At 44.4% G+C, this 19,141-nt stretch overlaps 1 protein-coding gene across 5 annotated transcripts in view; it reads right to left on the reverse strand.

Annotated features, from left to right (window-relative positions):
* Positions 1 to 19,141, reverse strand: part of LOC126460762 (carboxypeptidase E-like) — a 438,967-nt gene that overhangs the window by 55,308 nt on the left and 364,518 nt on the right. For 4 of the 5 annotated variants that reach the window (XM_050095944.1, XM_050095943.1, XM_050095941.1 and 1 more), the window contains one exon: positions 17,762 to 17,946. In XM_050095944.1, coding sequence (XP_049951901.1) covers positions 17,762 to 17,946 — 185 coding nt within the window. Of the gene's footprint in view, positions 1 to 7,178; positions 7,262 to 17,761; positions 17,947 to 19,141 lie in introns of all 5 variants that reach the window. The other variant, XR_007585944.1, reaches the window with a different exon arrangement.

Below are 19,141 nucleotides of genomic sequence, written 5' to 3' on the forward strand. Positions count from 1 at the left end.
AAAGAACGAGCCCCTTGGTTTGCCGAGAAAAAAGAAGCTGAAGGTAAAAGTAGTTCCATCACAGTATTTGCCAAACTAGTTTGGATATGTACGTACAACAGTGAAGCTGCCGATGATGTAAGCGGGATAAATATACTGCCATTTATTGTTGAACTGGTTAAACTAAATTACAGTGCTGATTTCGTTAACTTAAATCTTGTCAAATGGCATGTGTTTAGTGTGTGGGTAGGTAGTTATCATTCCTCACGTGTCACTGATATACAGTTAACCACCTTTTTTGTTATTCCTGCAGGCCGTACGTGGACGAGCTCCACGCTGTGAAAATAGAGATGTTCGGAAGAGATCAGTTGGAGCCTTGGATTCTGTGTCCTCAAGAAGGAAGCGGGTCGAGTAACAAATACGGTGCCGATCTGTGAATTCACTGACGAAGAAATAAAACGACTGAAAACAGAAGAAGAAGTTTTGAAGAAAAAAAATCCAGTGTTAGAAATGATCCTAAAAGAACGAGATGGAGCCCTGAAACGGCTGAAAGCTGTCAAGGCGCGTTGTTGAAAAAGAGAAAATTAAGTCAGGTCACCCTCCATTCAGAAAGCTGTACCACTCAGCGACTCTTGTATTGACTTGTAAATTATAAATTCCAGCGATCAGTCGCCCTTTTCTGAATTTTATTGTGCAGATCTAGATTTCGGCTAGAAGCTAGCCATTCTCAATGCTAAGAATACAAGAAGTACATAGTTAGATGATGTCGTAAAAAGTTGCAAGTAATGACTTAACTCATATGGTTTGTACACATGCAACTATTATTTTCGCTCAATGCACGTAATGCCTGTTGGTCGGGCTTCATCAACAGTTCATTCAATACTTCTGTTTGCGGAAGGCAGGCTGTATGGAGAACAATCTAGATCTCCACAATAAATTTTTTTTTAAAAAAAGGACGACTGATCTCTGCAATCTATAATTTACAAGAAAATTAAGTGCAATTGTGGAAGAAAGTATGAAATGTTTCACTCTGAGACAAATTCGCTGTTTGTTACAAGGCAACAGACGGGTTAAATGGAGTTCCCAGGATATTGCCAATGCACTAACTTTAAAGTCACTTTCTCGAAAAGCTTACACGTATTTGAGGAAGCACAGCATTCCGTTGCCCTGTAGTGCAACGCATCAAAATTCAAATAGAAATTATAAGTGCAAACCAGGCGTCTCGGAAGAAACTTTCATAATTTTGAGAGCAAATACTGTGCTAGAAAAGAAAACTGCGCTGTTGCGCAAAATTTCGGGAGAACTACCCGATATCTGTAACTCCCTGCCACAATATTTCGGAGCAGAGTCTTCTGGCTATCTTCGGGTGATACTGGCAAAAACGCACGGAGCTCTGGTACTTAAGGAAGTTACTGACAGTTCTTCCGAAATTTTGTGGAACACTGTGTACGTCGGGAAGGTTTTAAACCTCACAAAACCGTGCTGTCTTTTGACGAAATAAACGTTGACGGCCGCATCTGCTATGATGCGGCGGAAGGCAAGATTTTAGGACCTCACAGCAATGTGCTACTTGTGATTATTCGTGATTTAAGTAAGTCTTGGAAGCAGCCAGTTAATCATGATTTTGATGTGACAATGAATAGTAACCTGCTCCGAGATATAATAATGAAAGTTGAAAGTTCAGGGCTGCATGTTGTGGCCGTAACGTGTGATATCGGAGGAAAAAATTCTAGAGTGTGGAGCGAGCTTTGCGTCGACACGTCCAAAACATCTTCCACAAATCCAGGGGACGAGGGAAGGAAGATACGGGTTTTCTACGATGTGCCTCACTTACTGACGCTTCTTAAATGGCCCTGAGCACTATGGGACTTAACATCTGAGGTCATCAGTACCCTAGAACTTAGAACTACTTAAACCTAACCAACCTAAGGACATCACACACATCCATGCCCGAGGCAGGATTCGAACGTGCGACCGTAGCAGTTGCGCGGTTCCAGATTGTAGCGCCTAGAAGCGCTCGGCCACTCCGGCCGGCCTGAAGCTTTTTAGAAAGCACTTTTTGGATGAAGGAGTAATCCTACCTAATGGAACTTCAGTAACGAAGAAGTTAATCGAGGGCCTTTTAGACAGTCAGAAAGCAACCTGCATATAACACACCACTTACCAAAAGCTCACATCAGTGTCACAGTTAGAGCGTGAGTAAATGTTAAGATTTATTTCCACACCGCATGGCTAAAGCTCTGTTGTACGTTCTAGGAAAGGACGTTCTAGGAAACGAAGTCGATGATGTGTTCGACGTTTCGAACTCTAGAGTTCCCTTTGAGCATGGCACCCCTCTTCGTAGTGGGTTTGGTCTGAATCTTCCAAGCCAGGAGAACACTTTAACAAGATTTAGAGATTTTTGCCATGATTATCGCTTTGGAAACAGAAAGGGTTTGTTGGCGTTTCAAAAGGGGTTTATTATTTACATCACATCACTATTAGGACTGTTTGAAGAAGTAAGTAAAGATAAAGGAAGGCATATCCTAACATCCAGACCGTTTTTTTTTTTTTTTTTTTTTTCTATAACAACCCTTCAGTAGTCGAGGTCAAGAGCAGAATTCGACTTCTTGTTTTAACAGGAAGTGCACACTACGTGCCTTTATCAAGCAGTACATCGATGAGAGACTCAGTAGCACAGCTGCTACAGACGCCGAAACGCACGATGACGAATTCGTGAAATTCATTACCAGTGAACTTTGTGTGGACGTGACAAAGAAATGCTCAGCGTGCAGTAGTTGTCACATTGCGCACATTACGGAAGAGGAAGTGTGGTGTCACCGCCAGACACCACACTTTTTAGGTGGTAGCCTTGAAATCGGGCGCGGTCCGTCAGTATACGTCGGACCCGCGTGTCGCCACTATCAGTGATTGCAGACCGAGCGCCGCCACACGCAGGTCTAGTCTTGAGAGACCCCCTAGCACTCGCCCCAGTTGTACAGCCGACTTTGCTAGCGATGGTTCACTGTCTACATACGCTCTCATTTGCCGAGATGACAGTTTAGCATGGCCTTCAGCTACGTCATTTGCTACGACCTAGCAAAGCGCCATATTCAGTTACTATTGATATTGATATTGTGAATCATGTACCTTCAAGAGCGACGTTCATCATTAATGGATTAAACTTAAGTATCAAACTAATTATGTCCGCTTTCTGAATTCTCATTCCTTGTCATGTTCCAAACAAATTGAATTATTATATCTAGTGTGGAATTACTTTTAGTTATGTATTTGTTAGGGGAAATTTATTTATCACTTCAACAGCGTTTAAATTTGTTTCCGGAAGGCACATGCTATATAAAGCTTCGTGGAAGTTTGCTTAGTTATGGCGGCCGGCGGTTATCTGCCTGCTGACGTCACGCGAGAGTGACCAATCACTGTTTCTTTGTCTGGCTGGCCCCCCTGATTCCATCCACTGCAATCGATTCCCTGGAAAATAGCTGCTCACCTGAGTCTTTTTCCTCACAGATTTCCAGGTGGGGAAGGGGAGGGGGTACGGCTGCAGGGGGGGTCCCAGAGGAGGAGGAGAGTTTAGTTAATCCATTGATTTAATTAGTTAGTCAAGTAATTTGATGTCAGAAGTGTGCTTGCATCGACGAGGGGAGTTTCCAGAGGTGTGGGGGAGGGAGAAGGAGAAGAAGCGGAGGGAGGGGTGGGGGGTTTCTCTGAGGCACGGGCTATCAGCGGGGGGTCATAATCCACTAAGCAGAACATTAGGTTTCCTGCTGAATGTATGCCTGCCCCTACTAATAAACCGTGTTCCTGCCGCCCGTGGCCCACTACTGGCGATCAATCAGTAAGCACCTCCAGTGACCTGTGCGACACTCCAAGTGTTGAGCTGGACGTTTCTAGAGCGAATGAGGGAACTGAATGCTTTAATAGTGGTTACAATTGGGAAGATGTTGCTGCTGAAATGGAACACAAATCCTCATCGTAGTGTTTACTGAGAATGTCTTTATTACTCCAGAATTTTGTGTTTACACTACAAACACAACATCTTTACATATGAACTGTCTATGCTCACCATCACACAAACTCTGAGTGTGTGCAATGATTCACACCTTGAGACTCCATTGTGAAATGGTCTAGGTACGGTACCTGTTCATTTATACAGCTCGTTGCACAACACTGGTGAGTGGGCAGTAGCTGATCACACGGTCATGTAGAACTAGAGCATACGTGGCAGTATGCTCTGGGAAATTTGTGGAAGATTCAAATTCAATTCGCACATTTATAGGTCCAGACTTAATTATTTCGTTCTGTTTCGAGCAGTCTATTATGATGATCCGTGAAAGCTCCTCGAACTTATGTGGACTGAGTAGACACCCTACCTACTCCCCTTTGGCAGTTTCATAGTAAGAACCATGAAACCTTGCATACAAGTCATAAGCTAGACTGTATACATTTTGATTCCACTGCAGATGTAAATTGTCATATTTAGAGGTATGCATGCAGTAAATCGCAAGTACTCCACAACTGTTCTATCATCTGGATCGTCTATGAACCATCCCACATTTTCTAAACTATGCAACTCGGCGAGTGATGCAGAGACGTATGTTTTAAGGGTCGATGTTATGACACCATTGCGTGTACGGTCGATCTAACACCCATTGAGTTCATAGTGTATCTCTTGGAACAGGAAAATTAAAACATTACATGTAAGCTTGGATCCCACTATATCACTGCCGTCGATTTTCTTGAATGATCCCTCTAGATATATGAAACTCTTGCATGGAAGCGTGAGAGCGTCCTGGTACTGGATGATAATCCTAATTTCATCGTTCTTATTAAATGTGGTTGAAGCGTGCGGTTTATGAGCGACGTATTCCTGATGTATAATTCTCTCATCATACTCTACCGGACTCGTTATATTGAGTGAGGACATCGTTGCGCGGTTTCAAGCCAATTGATTTAAGGAACTCGTAGCTCGCACGTGTTATCACTTTGTTGTTCGGTAGCGAAGTGACATGCTGTGGATTGTGTGGACTTGTTTTATACTATATGCCCATCCCCCTTAGATGTAATTGTACAATGATCTCCTCACCACATAAGTCAACAAGTTGGTTATTCTGGTCCACAACACACAGCTGCAAATAATCCAATGTCTGAGCTGTCACTGGAAGGTATATTGCATTGGCATGGGTCTCAACAATCTTATACCTCATTGCAACGGAGAGGAAGAAACCGTAAATAGTGTGAATCAATCGTTGAGACAGGAGTTTCTTGCAGTGTTACACCCGACTTCAATTGTGCAGACAGGAAGTATGTCCACTATCTGATCTGCCTTGTAAAATTTACTTGGATCCTTCGTCAAAACCTGTCCTTTTGTGAAACCCAGCAGGCGCCCTATTGAACCTTTCTGGTTAAAGTCAGTCGTTTCATTTACAGTCCTTATTTCAGATTTAACTGTATTTATATTTGCATGTAGTTCAATACCTTTTCCAGACTGTTTTAAGACTTCGTTTAAATCGTCGATATCGTATGCACCCGATTTTATTTCAAAAATATATTTTTCACCATTAATATCCAGATGCAGTTTGTTGCTAGTCTCAGTGATATTTGGGATGGTGTTGTATGTCTGCAGTCCAATCAATGCAATACTCCAAACACCAATACTCAAATCAAATGGTGGGAAGTAATTTGCATGCAATACAGATGATCGTTCTTTTAACGTCAAAGTGTACAACATTGCATCTGAACCTCAACTGATGAAGGAATGTTTAAAGATCCCCCTTAAACAGCATGCTTCTTCTTCATTGCAAACGTCAAGAGAAACATAATGCATAGATGTCCCCAGAGGTATGTATTAATGTCCTGATAGCGCTGGTAATTGTAGAACACACGTCTTCTAAGAGTGAAGTATCGTCGTAATTCTTCTGGTGGTTGCAGTTCACCAAATGAGTCGAAATAGTAGACGGTATCCACATTTTTCAAAATATATGATAGCCAGTGGGTGCTGGGGCCTCGAGCAATATCTAAATTCACAATACCACATTAACCAGTTTTCAACATAGTCTTCAGTAATGTATCCTGGTTAAACACACCACAGAATCTTGGTATGTTGAATTTGTTTCCAACAAACTTAAGAAGATTGTAACAATACCAGAGAAGGAAAGCTGCTATTTACCATATAGCGGAGATGCTGAGCTACGATAGGTACAACAAAAAGATTCACACAATTATAACTTTCGGCCATTAAGACTTTTGTCAGCAGTAGACAAACATACACACACACACACACACACACACACACATATACTCAGGCAAACGCAACTTGTACACACGTCTGCAGTCTCAGAGAACTGAAAGCACACTGCGAGCAGCAGCACCAGTGCATGATGGGAGTGGCGACTGGGTGGGGGTAAGGAGGGGGCTGGGACGGAGAGGGGGAGGGATAGTATGGTGGGAGTGGCGGACAGTGAAGTGTTGCAGTTTAGACGGAGAGTAGGAGAGAAGGTGGGGAGGGGGTAAATAGTAGAAAGGAGAGAAATAAAAGAAATAAAAAGAAATTAAAAGACTGGGTGTTGCGGTGAAATGATGGCAGTGTAGTGCTGGAATGGGAGCAGAGAGGGGATTGAGTAGTTGAGGACGGTGACTAACGAAGGTTGAGGCCAGGAGGGTTACAGGAACGTAGGATGTATTGCAGGGAAAGTTCCCACCTGCGCAGTTCAGAAAAGCTGGTGTTGGTGGGAAGGATCCATATGGTACAGGCTGTGAAGCAGTCATTGAGATGAGGGATATCGTGTTTGGCAGCGTGTTCAGCAAAAGGGTGGTACACTGGTTTTTTGGCCACAGTTTGTTGGTGGCCATTCATGCCAACAGGCAGCTTGTTGGTTGTCATGCCCACATAGAATGCAGCACAGTGGTTGCAGCTTAGCTTGTAGATCACATAACTGGTTTCACAGGTAGCCCTGCCTTTAATGGGATAGGTGATGTTAGTGACTGGACTGGAGTAGGTGGTGGTAGGAGGATGTATGGGACAGGTCTTTACACAGACATACAGAAAACAGAGCAAACGCTCTCCAAATGTGGAGGTGAGTGCATACAATCGAGTACAATGCTATACTATGCCTCTCGCTCAGCGCATCTGGACTGAGTTATATTGGTTACACATACTATTACTGTCCCTTCAAGTGTATCTTTCTATATATTCCACCTACTTGTCAGCAGCTGGCGTAGTCAGTATCATGGCAGGGTGGGTGAAACATCCTCGTCACAAGGACTTTGTTGTCGGTGACTGGTCCTGTGAAGATGCAAAAGAAGACCTGAAGAAGAAGAACAGAATTCTCCTCCCTGATAATATACAAGCAATTACTGTAGGTCCATCCAATTGCAGGAAGACTGACGTCCTCATGACGCTGCTAACACGTGTAGATGGAGTCCGATTTGAACATGTTTGTGTATTCTCAAAAACAGTTTCAACCCAAGTATCAGCTATTACAGGAGATATTACATACACAACATTCGGTGAATGCGGTGCTACCCCTCCACCTGAAGAAGCAAAGTCAATCACTGTCTTCATATTCGATGATGTTGCTGAGGAAAACCAAGACCAAATTCGAAAATATTTCTGTTTCGGTCGTCACATGGGTGCTGATGTATTTTATCTAACCCAAACATATTCCATTATCCTGAAGCAGTTGGTTAGGGATAATGCAAACCCGATTATAGCCTTCAAACAAGACAATCTGAATTTAAAACACATTTACCAGTCAAATGTCGAGCTGACAGGTCGTTCAATGATTTTGTAAAGATATGTGCTGATTGCTGGAATCATTCACAGTATGGTTTTCTCATTACTGATAAAACAAGAAAACTGAGTGATGGTAGGTACAGGCGAAACTTTCGAGAGTTTCTGAATATATAGCACGGTAAGAGACACCATGGACAAATTCGCGCGTATGTCTACCTCTCAAACCGAGAGAATGGGTGTACACAGACAGAACATTCGCCTGTACCTGGATGCGAAAATTCAGGCTATTGTGCATAAAGTTGGAGGTATGCGCAAGGAACTAGAGACGTATTACCAGACTCTTCTGAGAATGGTGAATGTGTTAAATGAGTTAGTTAATGAAGTCCGCAAGTAAGTAGCCGACTTCACTGAAAAGGTCGAGCCTATTGAGGGGGAAACAGATGTAGAGTTCCTTGTTGTTGAGAAAGGGCAGCAGGCACATAGTAGGAGGAAGAAGAAAATGAGCGGATGTATAAAGCCTAACGCTGCGGAGATGTCTGATTAGTATACACCAAGATGTCAACAAAGCAGAAACTGATTCAAATGCTGGAAGCAGTTTGTGACAAATTACAGTTGCTGAGGTTAGGGCACATGGACCGACAGCAAACACTAAAGAGAGACCTTTAAGCTGGTTGCTGAACCTCTCGTCCGCCCCTGGTTAGCCGTGCCGTCTAACACACGGCTCTCCGGATTGGGAAGGAGCGCCTGGTCCCCGGCACGAATCTGCCTGGCGAACTTGTGTCGAGGTCCGGTGAGCCGGCCAGTCTGTGGATGGTTTTTAGGCGGTTTTCCATCTGCCTCAGCGAATCCGGGCTGGTTCCACCTCAGCTACACTACGTCGGCGACTGCTGCGCAAACGAGCTCTACACGTACACGTTCACCACCATTACTCTACCACGCAAACATAGTGGTAAAATGTAAATGTAAATGTCATGTTACTAGGGCCTCCCATCGCGTAGACCGTTCGCCGGGTGCAAGTCTTTCGCTTTGACGCCACTTTGGCGACTAGCACGTCGAAACATAGGGGTTACACTCATGTGGGGTGAGATGTTCCCTGTGGGGGGGGGGGATGGGGGGGGGGGGGGAGGGGATCCAGCGGGGGCCAAAACGCATAATAACCCTGAAAGAGAGGTTCGGTGTGGGGCGGCAGAGGAGTAAAGTGGACTGCGGTAGTCGTCAGGGGGTTGTGGACCACCGCGGTTGCGGCGGGGACGTAGCCTCTCCGTCGTTTCTACGCCGCCAGTTAACATACATACATACATACATACTGAATCTCTCCGACAGCTCTCAGCAAAAACAAAAACGCACGACAGCGATGATGTTGCAATTGGCGAATTCATTATCCATCACGCCCCTGGTCAAATAGATAGAACATTTGGCATTAGCAGGGGAAGACCGTACATGTTGGGTATGCATCCTGTAACTGTAACTGATGACATAATACGATTGGTGATTTGCGGTTTGAGAGAACACCTGGCTTAATGAATCTTATTTCCCTAAGACCTACCAAGAAACCTATAAATTATTCAGTTAATGATAGGGAAATGCGCTGTGAAATATTGCACATTACTGATGTACATAAGATCGCGAAAAGCCTGAGCAACAAGAAATATGAAACCACTATAAAATCAATACTTGAAGGCGAAAACGGCAACAACAACAACAACCACTACAGCAGCAGCAGCGGTGACTTTATTGACATATTGCATAAAGCAGTGAACAATCGAATCCCGCAGTATACATATTATGACGACCCCAACGAGCTAATAGATCGACTACGGCTGCTCATGGCATCAGCTGGTGCAGGTAATACAGCTCATTCAAATGAGGCTGTTTCAATAATCTCTGAGCATAGAGAGAGAGGTATCGTCGAATAAGTATGGAGACAGTAGTTCGAGAACTGTACAAGAAAAACATACTCTCATAGGCATGTTATGATTAGAGGTTTGGATGACTTACGGCAAGCTGATCTCGTACATATGAGGGAATATTCACATGAGAATAATGGATTGAAATATATTTTAATGGTTATCGATACATAGTCCAAATTTGCTTGGGCTTACCTGTTAAAACAAAAACGGCTAGAAATGTCGCAGATGTTTTTGAGTGTTTGCTACAGACAGGGATGAATCGATGCCCAGACAACCTCCAAACTGATCACGGCGGCGAGTTCTACAATAGGTATTTCAAGACCGTGATGCAGCGGTATGGAATACATCACTACTCGACATTCACTCACCTGAAGGCGAGTATCGTGGAGCATCTGAACAGAACAATAAAAGGTTGACTGTGGATGCGTTTTAACCTTCGAGGCTCATACAAATGGACGGATATCCTCCCAGAAATAATTGCTCAGTTTCATCGAACCAAACATACCACAATAAAAATGAGACCAATCAGTGTTCGTGGTAATGAACTCATGGATACGGTGTACTACTGCATTAAAATGCTGGATCCACACAGACAGAAATTTAATGTAGGTGATTTGGTACGTGTCTCAAAACGCAACATGGCATTTGAGAAATCATACCTACCGAACTGGTCAACAGAGATAATTACAGTTTCAAAGGTGCAAAGAACGAATCTTAGAACATATAGATTGAAGGATGGTGAAGGTGAAGAAACTGCAGGCTGCTTCCACACCGAGGAGTTGCAGAAAAGCTCAGAACTGGATGTTCTTCTCCTGGAGAGACTCGTAAGACGCCGTGGAAACAAAGTAGTAGTAAAATGGCTCGGTTTTCCTGCTACACAAAACAGTTGTATTGATGCCGACTATTTGCTATATAATGAGCATGCATAGTCCACAAGCACCGCAGTAGCATAACATGTGTGCTAGGAGATGCATTACAGGATGTAGTGGTATTGTAGACAAACTGTCAGTGGGATTACACAACTACTGAGGACCTGGGACACAGCCTCAAAAAACGCTTGGCACGAGGTGATAAGGGGCTTAATCTGCTTGACGGAGCATGTATGGAACATGACACTGCAAATAAAGATCTATCAAGTCATCACGTTGCAGATGCGATGCATCGCAGCATTTGCAGTTGATAACACCTGCGAGGAAAAACTAAGTTGGGTTCAGGAGTGATGAATATCAAGTGAGTTATGAATGCTGCACGTAGTGCACTAAACAAGAAGAAGGACAAGGGTGGGAAGCAGACCTGTTTGAAGAACTGTAATCTGACTGCGATGTATGCAGCTAAAAATGTACTGAAGCAGAAAGATGTGGGAAGAAGAAGTCCCTCGCTGGTGGTGCTGCAGCTATAGCCCGAACGGTCAAGAATGTACAAAACTCCCAAGCACATTTAGAAGAGGCAAGAAGACATAACCTCATGACGGAAGCCGCAGCCATTGGAAAAGGACTAAACTTGAAACCATACACGAAAGGGCTTAGTCTATTCATAAATTAAAAAAAGCCCATTAGCGGTCCTACCAGATCGACCACTCACAAATACTAATCTTACAAAGTTTGTTAGAAACAAATTCAATATACCAAGATTCCGTGGCGTGTTTATGTGGGATACATTACTGAAGATTATGTGGAAAACTGGTGAATGTGGCATTGTGAATTTAGATGTTGCTGGAGGCCCCAGCACCCACTGGGAATCATATGTTATGAAAGATGCGGATAAAGTCTACTATTTCGACTCATTCAGTGAACTGCAATCGCCAGAAGAATTACAATGATACTTCACTCACAGAAGACGTGTGTTCTACAATTACCAGGACTATCAGGACTTTAATACGTACCTCTGTGGACATTTCTCTTGACGTTTGCAAAGAAGAAGCAGCATGCTATATAAGGAGCAGCTTTAAACATTCCTTCATCAGTTGAGGTTCAGATGCAATGTTGTACAGATTGACGGTAAAAGAAAGATAGATTGACGGTAAAAGAAAGATAATCTGTATTGCGTGAAAATTACTTCCCGCCAATTGATTTGAGTGTTGGTGAATGGAGTATTGCATTGATTGGACTGCAGACATACAACAGCATCCCAAATATCACTGAGAGTAACAACAAACTGCATCTGGATATTAATGGTGAAAAAGATATTGTTGAAATAGAACTGGGTACATATGATATCGATGATTTAAACGAAGTATTAAAACAGTCTGGAAAAGGTATTCAACTAAATGCAAACATCAATACACTTAAATCTGAAATAAGGACTGTAAGTGCAACGATTGGCTTTAACCAGAAAGGTTCAATAGGGTGCCTGCTGGGTTTCACAAAAGGGCAGGTTTTGAAGAAGGATCCACGTAAATTTTACAAGTCAGATCAGACTGTGGACATACTTCCTGTCTGCACAATCGTAGTCGGGCGTAACACTGCAAGAAACTCCTATCTCAGCATTGACATTGACATTGGATTATTTGGAGCTGCGTACTATGGACTAGAATAACCAACTTGTTGACTTTTGTGGTGAGGAGATCATTGTACAATTACATTAAGGGGGGATGGGCGCAAGGTATAAAACAAGTGCATGCAATCCATAATATGTCACTTCGCTACCTAACAGCAAAGTAATAACACATGCGAGCTACGAGTTCCTTAAATGAGTTGGCTTGAAACCACGCAATGTTGTCCTAACTCAGTATAACCAGTCCAGTAGAGTATGACGAGAGAATTATACGTCAGGAATCCTTCTCTCATAAACTTTATGCTTCAACCACATTTAAAAGAACGATGAAATTAGGATTGACATCCAGCACCAAAATGCACTCACGCTTCCATGCAAGAGTTTCATGTATCTAGAGGGATCATTCAAAAAAACTGAGAGCAGGGAAACAGTGGTATCCAAGCTTACACGTAACGCTTTAGCATTCCTGTTCCAAGAGATAAGCTATGAACTCAATGGGTCTGAGATCAACTGTACACAAAGTCAGCATAACATCAACCATTAAAACATACATCTCTGCATGACCATGTGATCAACTACTGCCCACTCACTGGTGTTGTGCAATGCGCTGTATAAATGAATAGGTGGTGCGCCATACCTAGAGCAATTCACAATGGCATCTCAATGGGTGAACATCATTGCAGAGGCCCAGGGTTTCTATGATGTGAGTGTAGACAGTTCATATGTAAAGATGTAGCGTTTGTAGCATGCACACAAGATGCTGGAATAATAGAGAAATTCTTAGAAAACTTTGCGTCACCAAGTTCTTTCAAGTACGTGAAGTGTGCTAAGAAATGGAAGAGTGCAAAGTGATTAAGAGATTTCTACCATGCAATTCACTGGGATGATCCTGGCATACCCTATAAATGTATCGTGACAGCGCTTAATTTATTCGATCACATGGAATTTACATGAAGGGGAAGAAGACATAATGGATGCATCAAATGTTTAAGTTTGCTGTTATTCAAGACCTGGAATTCTATGGGTGTCCTTCTGTCCATCAATTCAAGAACATGTATTAAAAAAGTGTTGCTGTGTCTCCTTCTGAAAATGTAAAATTACTTTTCAGTTCGATCAGAAATAAATGAATTTTTACCTCACAACCTCTGTGTTCTTTTTTGTTAACCTTGCTCCCATTGTAGCAGTGTACAGTTTTTTTAACGACGTGCTATGTCTGTGGTTTTGTTCAAGTACAGGAGTATAATTTTAGACATGTCTGCTATATATCTTTGGAACTTAACACAGTCACGTGCCTCCTGCTCCCATAACCCAATTTGTGCTGCATGATAGGCGTGATTCCATGCAACCATTCTATATATTTTGTTACCTACCATCTTGAGCTTCACCTCCTTAAAAGCACTCTTCTTCAGCAAAAGCTAATGTATTTGAAACAGTGCTCTGACACCGGCAGCAGCAGCAGCAGTTTGACGGATAAATTCGGTGCCGGTCGCTGGGAGGAATGCACCCTGTGCTATTCTGGGAAGCATTGGGGCATCTATGTCAGTGCTAGACCCACATCACAGCTACGCGTCATCGCACAAGCAACGGTACACAGGTGAACATGTGTTTTGACAGGAATCTCACGGGTGTCACGTGTGAAAGAGGGGTCACCACTTCATCCCTGCGGGACCCGAACTGTCACCTAAGTGTTGCTCGGAAGCTGACGGATCTGCCGTTGAGTGAGGGTGATGTGTTTTTTATTAGCGATCTTTTGTTTAAACTGTATACCATCGATTTCACTGATCAATAGGATGCTGCAAATTAAAAAAAACTACGCCATACATGTGAAAAATATTGCTTTAATTAAATTGCATAAATTTTTATATCAAAGTGATGTTAGCTGTACAATACTTAAGGTGTGTGACTGGGTGACATGCAGCAGAAGAGCAGGTAAAATGCGTAACACTAAGTTAATTTGCATAATTTTTACGTATAGCGCAGTACGACAGTTTAAGGGGCTGGGTGACAAAGAAGAATGCGCCAGAAATGGTGTTGAAAGGTATGTGAAATTCGAAAAGTGTACCAGAAAATGGTGGGGTGATATAACTAATTACTTAATTTGGCATCAAAGGCGGTACAATAGTTTAAGGAAATTGGGGTAGACATGGAAAACCACTTAAGAGAACAATAGTTTAAGTAGCTGTTTGCCCCTGAGTGGATACATGCCCCCGATGTAGGCAACCCGCACTAACAACATGCACTAGCACCCCCTCGCCCTACTACTACCTTGTGTGCAGACCCTCCCGCCAGAGGTTCGAGTCGTCCCTCGGGCACGGTCGTGTGTGTTGTTCTTACCGTAAACTAGTTTAAGTAGTGTGTATAAGATAAGGGACCAATGAACTCGGCAGTTTGGTCCCGTAGGAATTCACACACATTCGAACAATTGTCCTTGAAGATAATGAACACATTAAAAGAATGTACGATGAGACGAAACAAATTATTCATATCGTTAAGGAAGCCAAGTAGATGCAACCGTGCATCAGCGCATCACCAAGAAAAGGGCGCTGCAGGAGCGACGCGTCCACCGCGCAGGGTGTGCTGGAGCTGCGAGTCGCAGTGACGGCAGGCAGCCCCCTCGCCGGGTGGACTGCTTCTAAGGTTTCTGAACAAGTTGGCACCCCTACCCTACCCCACACAAAGTCCTGCGGCCCCTTTTGACTGACGCTGGCGCCTCCCGCCAGTCACGACGCTGCGGCACTTTAGCAAGTACCGAACCGGTGCACGACACGCACAGTGATTATTTTAGTAAGACTGCGACGAATGTGGCCGCCGAGCAGCCGTGTGGTTGGCAGTGCCTCCAGAGGCGCTGTTTCCTGGCGAGACTCGGACGCACCCCCCCCCACCCCCCCCTCTCGACGCCTCGTCCGTTCCCAGTCGGCACACCGTGCCCCTGCCGGTTTTAGTTCGCTTCGGTGGGCGCGCGACAGACGGAAGGTATAAAATCCGGTCCCGGCTCCGAAGAAAATTATCTCTCGCACGCACGGGGCACACGTCTCGTCGGATTCGAAGCACGAGCTGAAATCGCGGCGTCAGTACCGCCTTTTATCCCCAAAGATTCCCATTTAAGTTCTCCGATCTTTGCTCTTAAAATTTCTTATGGGCTATGTCGATCTGTTTGGATTCCCTAGAAGTGTTGGAACACGTAAGGCAATACTGACCCTACGACTTATCTTAGAAGAAAAAGTAAGGAAAGGCAAATCTACGTTTATAGCATTTGTAGACTTAGAGAAAGCTTTTGATAATGTTGAATGGAATACTCTCTTTCAAATTCTGAAGGTGGCAGGGGTAAAATACAGGGAGCGAAACGCTATTTACAATTTGTACACAAATCAGATAGCAGTTATAAGAGTCGAGAGACTTCAAAGGGAAGCAGTTGTTGGGAAGGGAGTGAGACAGGGTTGTAGCCTCTCCCTGATGATATTCAATCTGCATATTGAGCAAGCAGTAAAGGAAACAAAAGAAAAGTTCGGAAAAGCTATTAAAATCCATGGAGAAGGAATAAAAACTTTCAGGTTCGCCAATGACATTGTAATTCTGTCAGAGACAGCAAAGGACTTGGAAGAGCAGTTGAACGGAATGGACAGTGTCTTGAAAGGAGGATATAAGATGCACATCAACAAAAGCAAAACAAGGATAATGGAATGTAGTCGAATTAAGTCGCGTGATGCTGAGGGAATTAGATTAGGAAATGAGACACTTAAAGTAGTAAAGGAGTTTTGCTATTTGGGGAGGAAAATAATTGATGATGGTCGAAGTAGAGAGGATATAAAATGTAGACTGGCAATGGCAAGGAAAGCATTTCTGAAGAAGAAAAATTTGTTAACATCGAGTATACATTTAAGTGTCAGGAAGTCGTTCCTGAAAGTATTTGTATGGAGTGTAGCCATGTATGGAAGTGAAACAAGGCCGATAAATAGTTTGGACAAGAAGAAAATAGAAGCTTTCGAAATGTGGTGCTACAGAAGAATGCTGAAGGTTAGGTGGGTAGATCACATAACTAATGAGGAGGTATTGAATAGAATTGGGGAGAAGAGGAGTTTGTGGCACAACTTGACTAGAAGAAGGGATCGATTGCTAGGACATGCTCTGAGGCATCAAGGGATCACCAATTTAGTACTGGAGGGCAGCGTGGAGGTTAAAATCGTAGAGAGAGACCAAGAGATGAATACACTAAGCAGATTCAGAAGGACGCAGGCTGCAGTAGGTACGGCGAAATGAAGAAGCTTGCACAGGATAGAGTAGCATGGAGAGCTGCATCAAACCAGTCTCAGGACTGAAGACCACAACAACAACAACATATCGATCTGTTACGATCCTCAATCTTGTAAACGATTCGCTTCACAGGGTGCGCAGCGTGAACGAGGCTGCAGATACGATCGTACTTTGTAACTGCCGCCCTCGCCGTGACGTGACAACAGACAAAACAAGTAGTGTACTTGGTTCCCGGTGTTGCGACTGGAACCGACCGACTGTCTGTCTCACTCCGCCGCATAGGCACGGCGCATGCCCGGTTGCTTACGTTTTCGTGGGTGTCGATTGACAACCACGAACAGCGTGAGGCACCGTATTATTGGTGCAATGTACACATCCCACGTCAGTGTTCACGAGCGCTCAGGATCGACGTCGTGCTACACTTTTTTTGGTGTGTATGTACGTTTATTTCTAAGCCTTTACCGCGACATTTTAATTATCCTATAACTTTTTATTCACTCTCGTTTTTTTTCTGGTTATTCTTTTTTCATTTAGAATCATTGCACACGGCATTTTACTACTGTATGTGTGCTATCTGTTCTTGTGCACTTGTCCACAACAATAGACGCCACACATTGGTGATTCCGTAACAGTATGACGAAAGTGAAGTACCGATGTCAGCTGCACGAGGGCATAGAAATAATTGAGTGACGACAGGTGAGAATTTGTGGTGGGGCGGGTCTCGAACACGGATGTCCCGCTCGACGTGAGCGGTCACCTGCCTCGAGCACGTCCGGTATCCGCCCACGCCTCGCCATCGTCCGCAGGTCTTAACTTGTAGCACACGACTGCCGGAATACTGTGCGAGAAGTTGAGGAATTGGCGCGCATGGGAGGCGTGCTCGAGGCAGGCGAGCGGGACATCCGTGTTCGAGACCCGCCCCACCACAAATTCTCACCTGTCGTCACTCAGTTATTTCTATGCCCTCGTGCGGCTGACATCGGTACTTCAGTTTGATTCAAATGGCTCTGAGCACTATGGGACTTAACTTCTGAGGTCATCAGTCCCCTGAAACTTAGAAGTACTTCAACCAGACTAACCTAAAGACATCACACACATCCACGGCCGAGGCAGGATTCGAACCTGCGACCGTAGCGGTCGCTCGGATCTAGACCGTAGCGCCTAGAACCGCACGGCCACTCCGGCCGGCATTATGCAGACATACTGCTATTAATTTGGCCAGCCGATACATAACGATTTATAGCAGAAACCTGAAAACAATTCGTGTCGAGAGTAAGACGGAACAGGGGCGGAATAGTGAGAGAGCGGTGCGTCGGGTGGTAGGTAGTCGCCCGCTTGCTCACTGCACGACTCTGTGAGGCGAGCAGTCCACGAGCTGCAGGCCGGTGCAACTGACCTGCGTGCGCGGCATGGGCGGCCCCTGGGCCAGCGGCATGAGCGCGAAGTCGAGGCGGCGCGCCTCCGAGTGCGGCGGCAGGTTGGTGACTATGGCGCGGCGGCTCTGCGGCTGGTAGCCCTGGCGAGAGGCCGTCACCACGTAGGCGCCGGGCGTCAGCAGCCGCCAGTAGTCGCCGCCGTGCACTGCGGACACACACGCACATGTGCTCAGCTCAGCTCAACCCACAAGCTCTGCACACACGCACAAATTACTAGTATTTAGTGCACTCGAATACATCTTATCCATTCCTTTTCTTCTACAGCGTGGAGAAAAATTGTGTCACCATATTTTAACCCTGGATAGCTGATGCCAGTTGTTGTTGTTGTTGTGGTTGTTGTGGTCTTCAGCCCTGAGACTGGTTTGATGCAGCTCTCCAAGCTACTCTATCCTGTGCAAGCTTCATCTCCCAGTACCTACTGCAACCTACATCCTTCTGAATCTGCTTAGTGTATTCATCTCTTGGTCTCCCTCTACGATTTTTACCCTCCACGCTGCCCTCCAATACTAAATTGGTGATCCCTCGATGTCTCAGAACATGTCCTACCAACCGATCCCTTCTTCTAGTCAAGTTGTGCCACAAACTCCTCTTCTCCCCTATTCTATTCAATACCTCCTCACTAGTTATTTGATCTACCCATCTAATCTTCACCATTCTTCTGTAGCAACACATTTCGAAAGCTTCTATTCTCTTCTTGTCTAAACTATTTGTCGTCCATGTTTCACTTCCATACATGGCTACACTCCACACAAATACTTTCAGAAACGACTTCCTGACATTTATATCTATACTCGATGTTAACAAATTTCTCTTCTTCAGAAACGCTTTCCTTGCCATTGCCAGTCTACATTTTATATCCTCTCTACCTCGACATCGTCAGTTATTTTGCTCCCAAAATAGCAAAACTCCTTCACTACTTTAAGTGTCTCATTTCCTAATCTAATTCCCTCAGCATCACCCGACTTAATTCGACTACATTCCATTATCCTCGTTTTGCTTTGGTTGATGTTCATCTTAGGAACCAAAATTACTTACGATGTGTAGGTCGACAACGCACCATCTTTAAACTACGGAAACTTGGCGCCGAGCGCTCCGATTGCCCGTTCGTTAGTTGACCGGCAGCGCTACGGCTGTCTGTTCACACATACAAACGCCCCTCGCCCCGCCACTGCCCCTACGTGATACGCGCACGTGTCGAACAGTTCTGGCTGTTTTCTCCACCTCACGTCAGAGGCATTCACAAGTAAGCTTCACTTCGGCACACACGCATCACCTGCGATTTAGTCACACAGTAAGCATGGTGGCACGATATTCGTTTGAGGAACAAATAGATATGGTTT

Source organism: Schistocerca serialis, chromosome 1, assembly GCF_023864345.2.
Source record: "Schistocerca serialis cubense isolate TAMUIC-IGC-003099 chromosome 1, iqSchSeri2.2, whole genome shotgun sequence".
Classification (NCBI taxonomy): Eukaryota; Metazoa; Arthropoda; class Insecta; order Orthoptera; family Acrididae; genus Schistocerca; species Schistocerca serialis.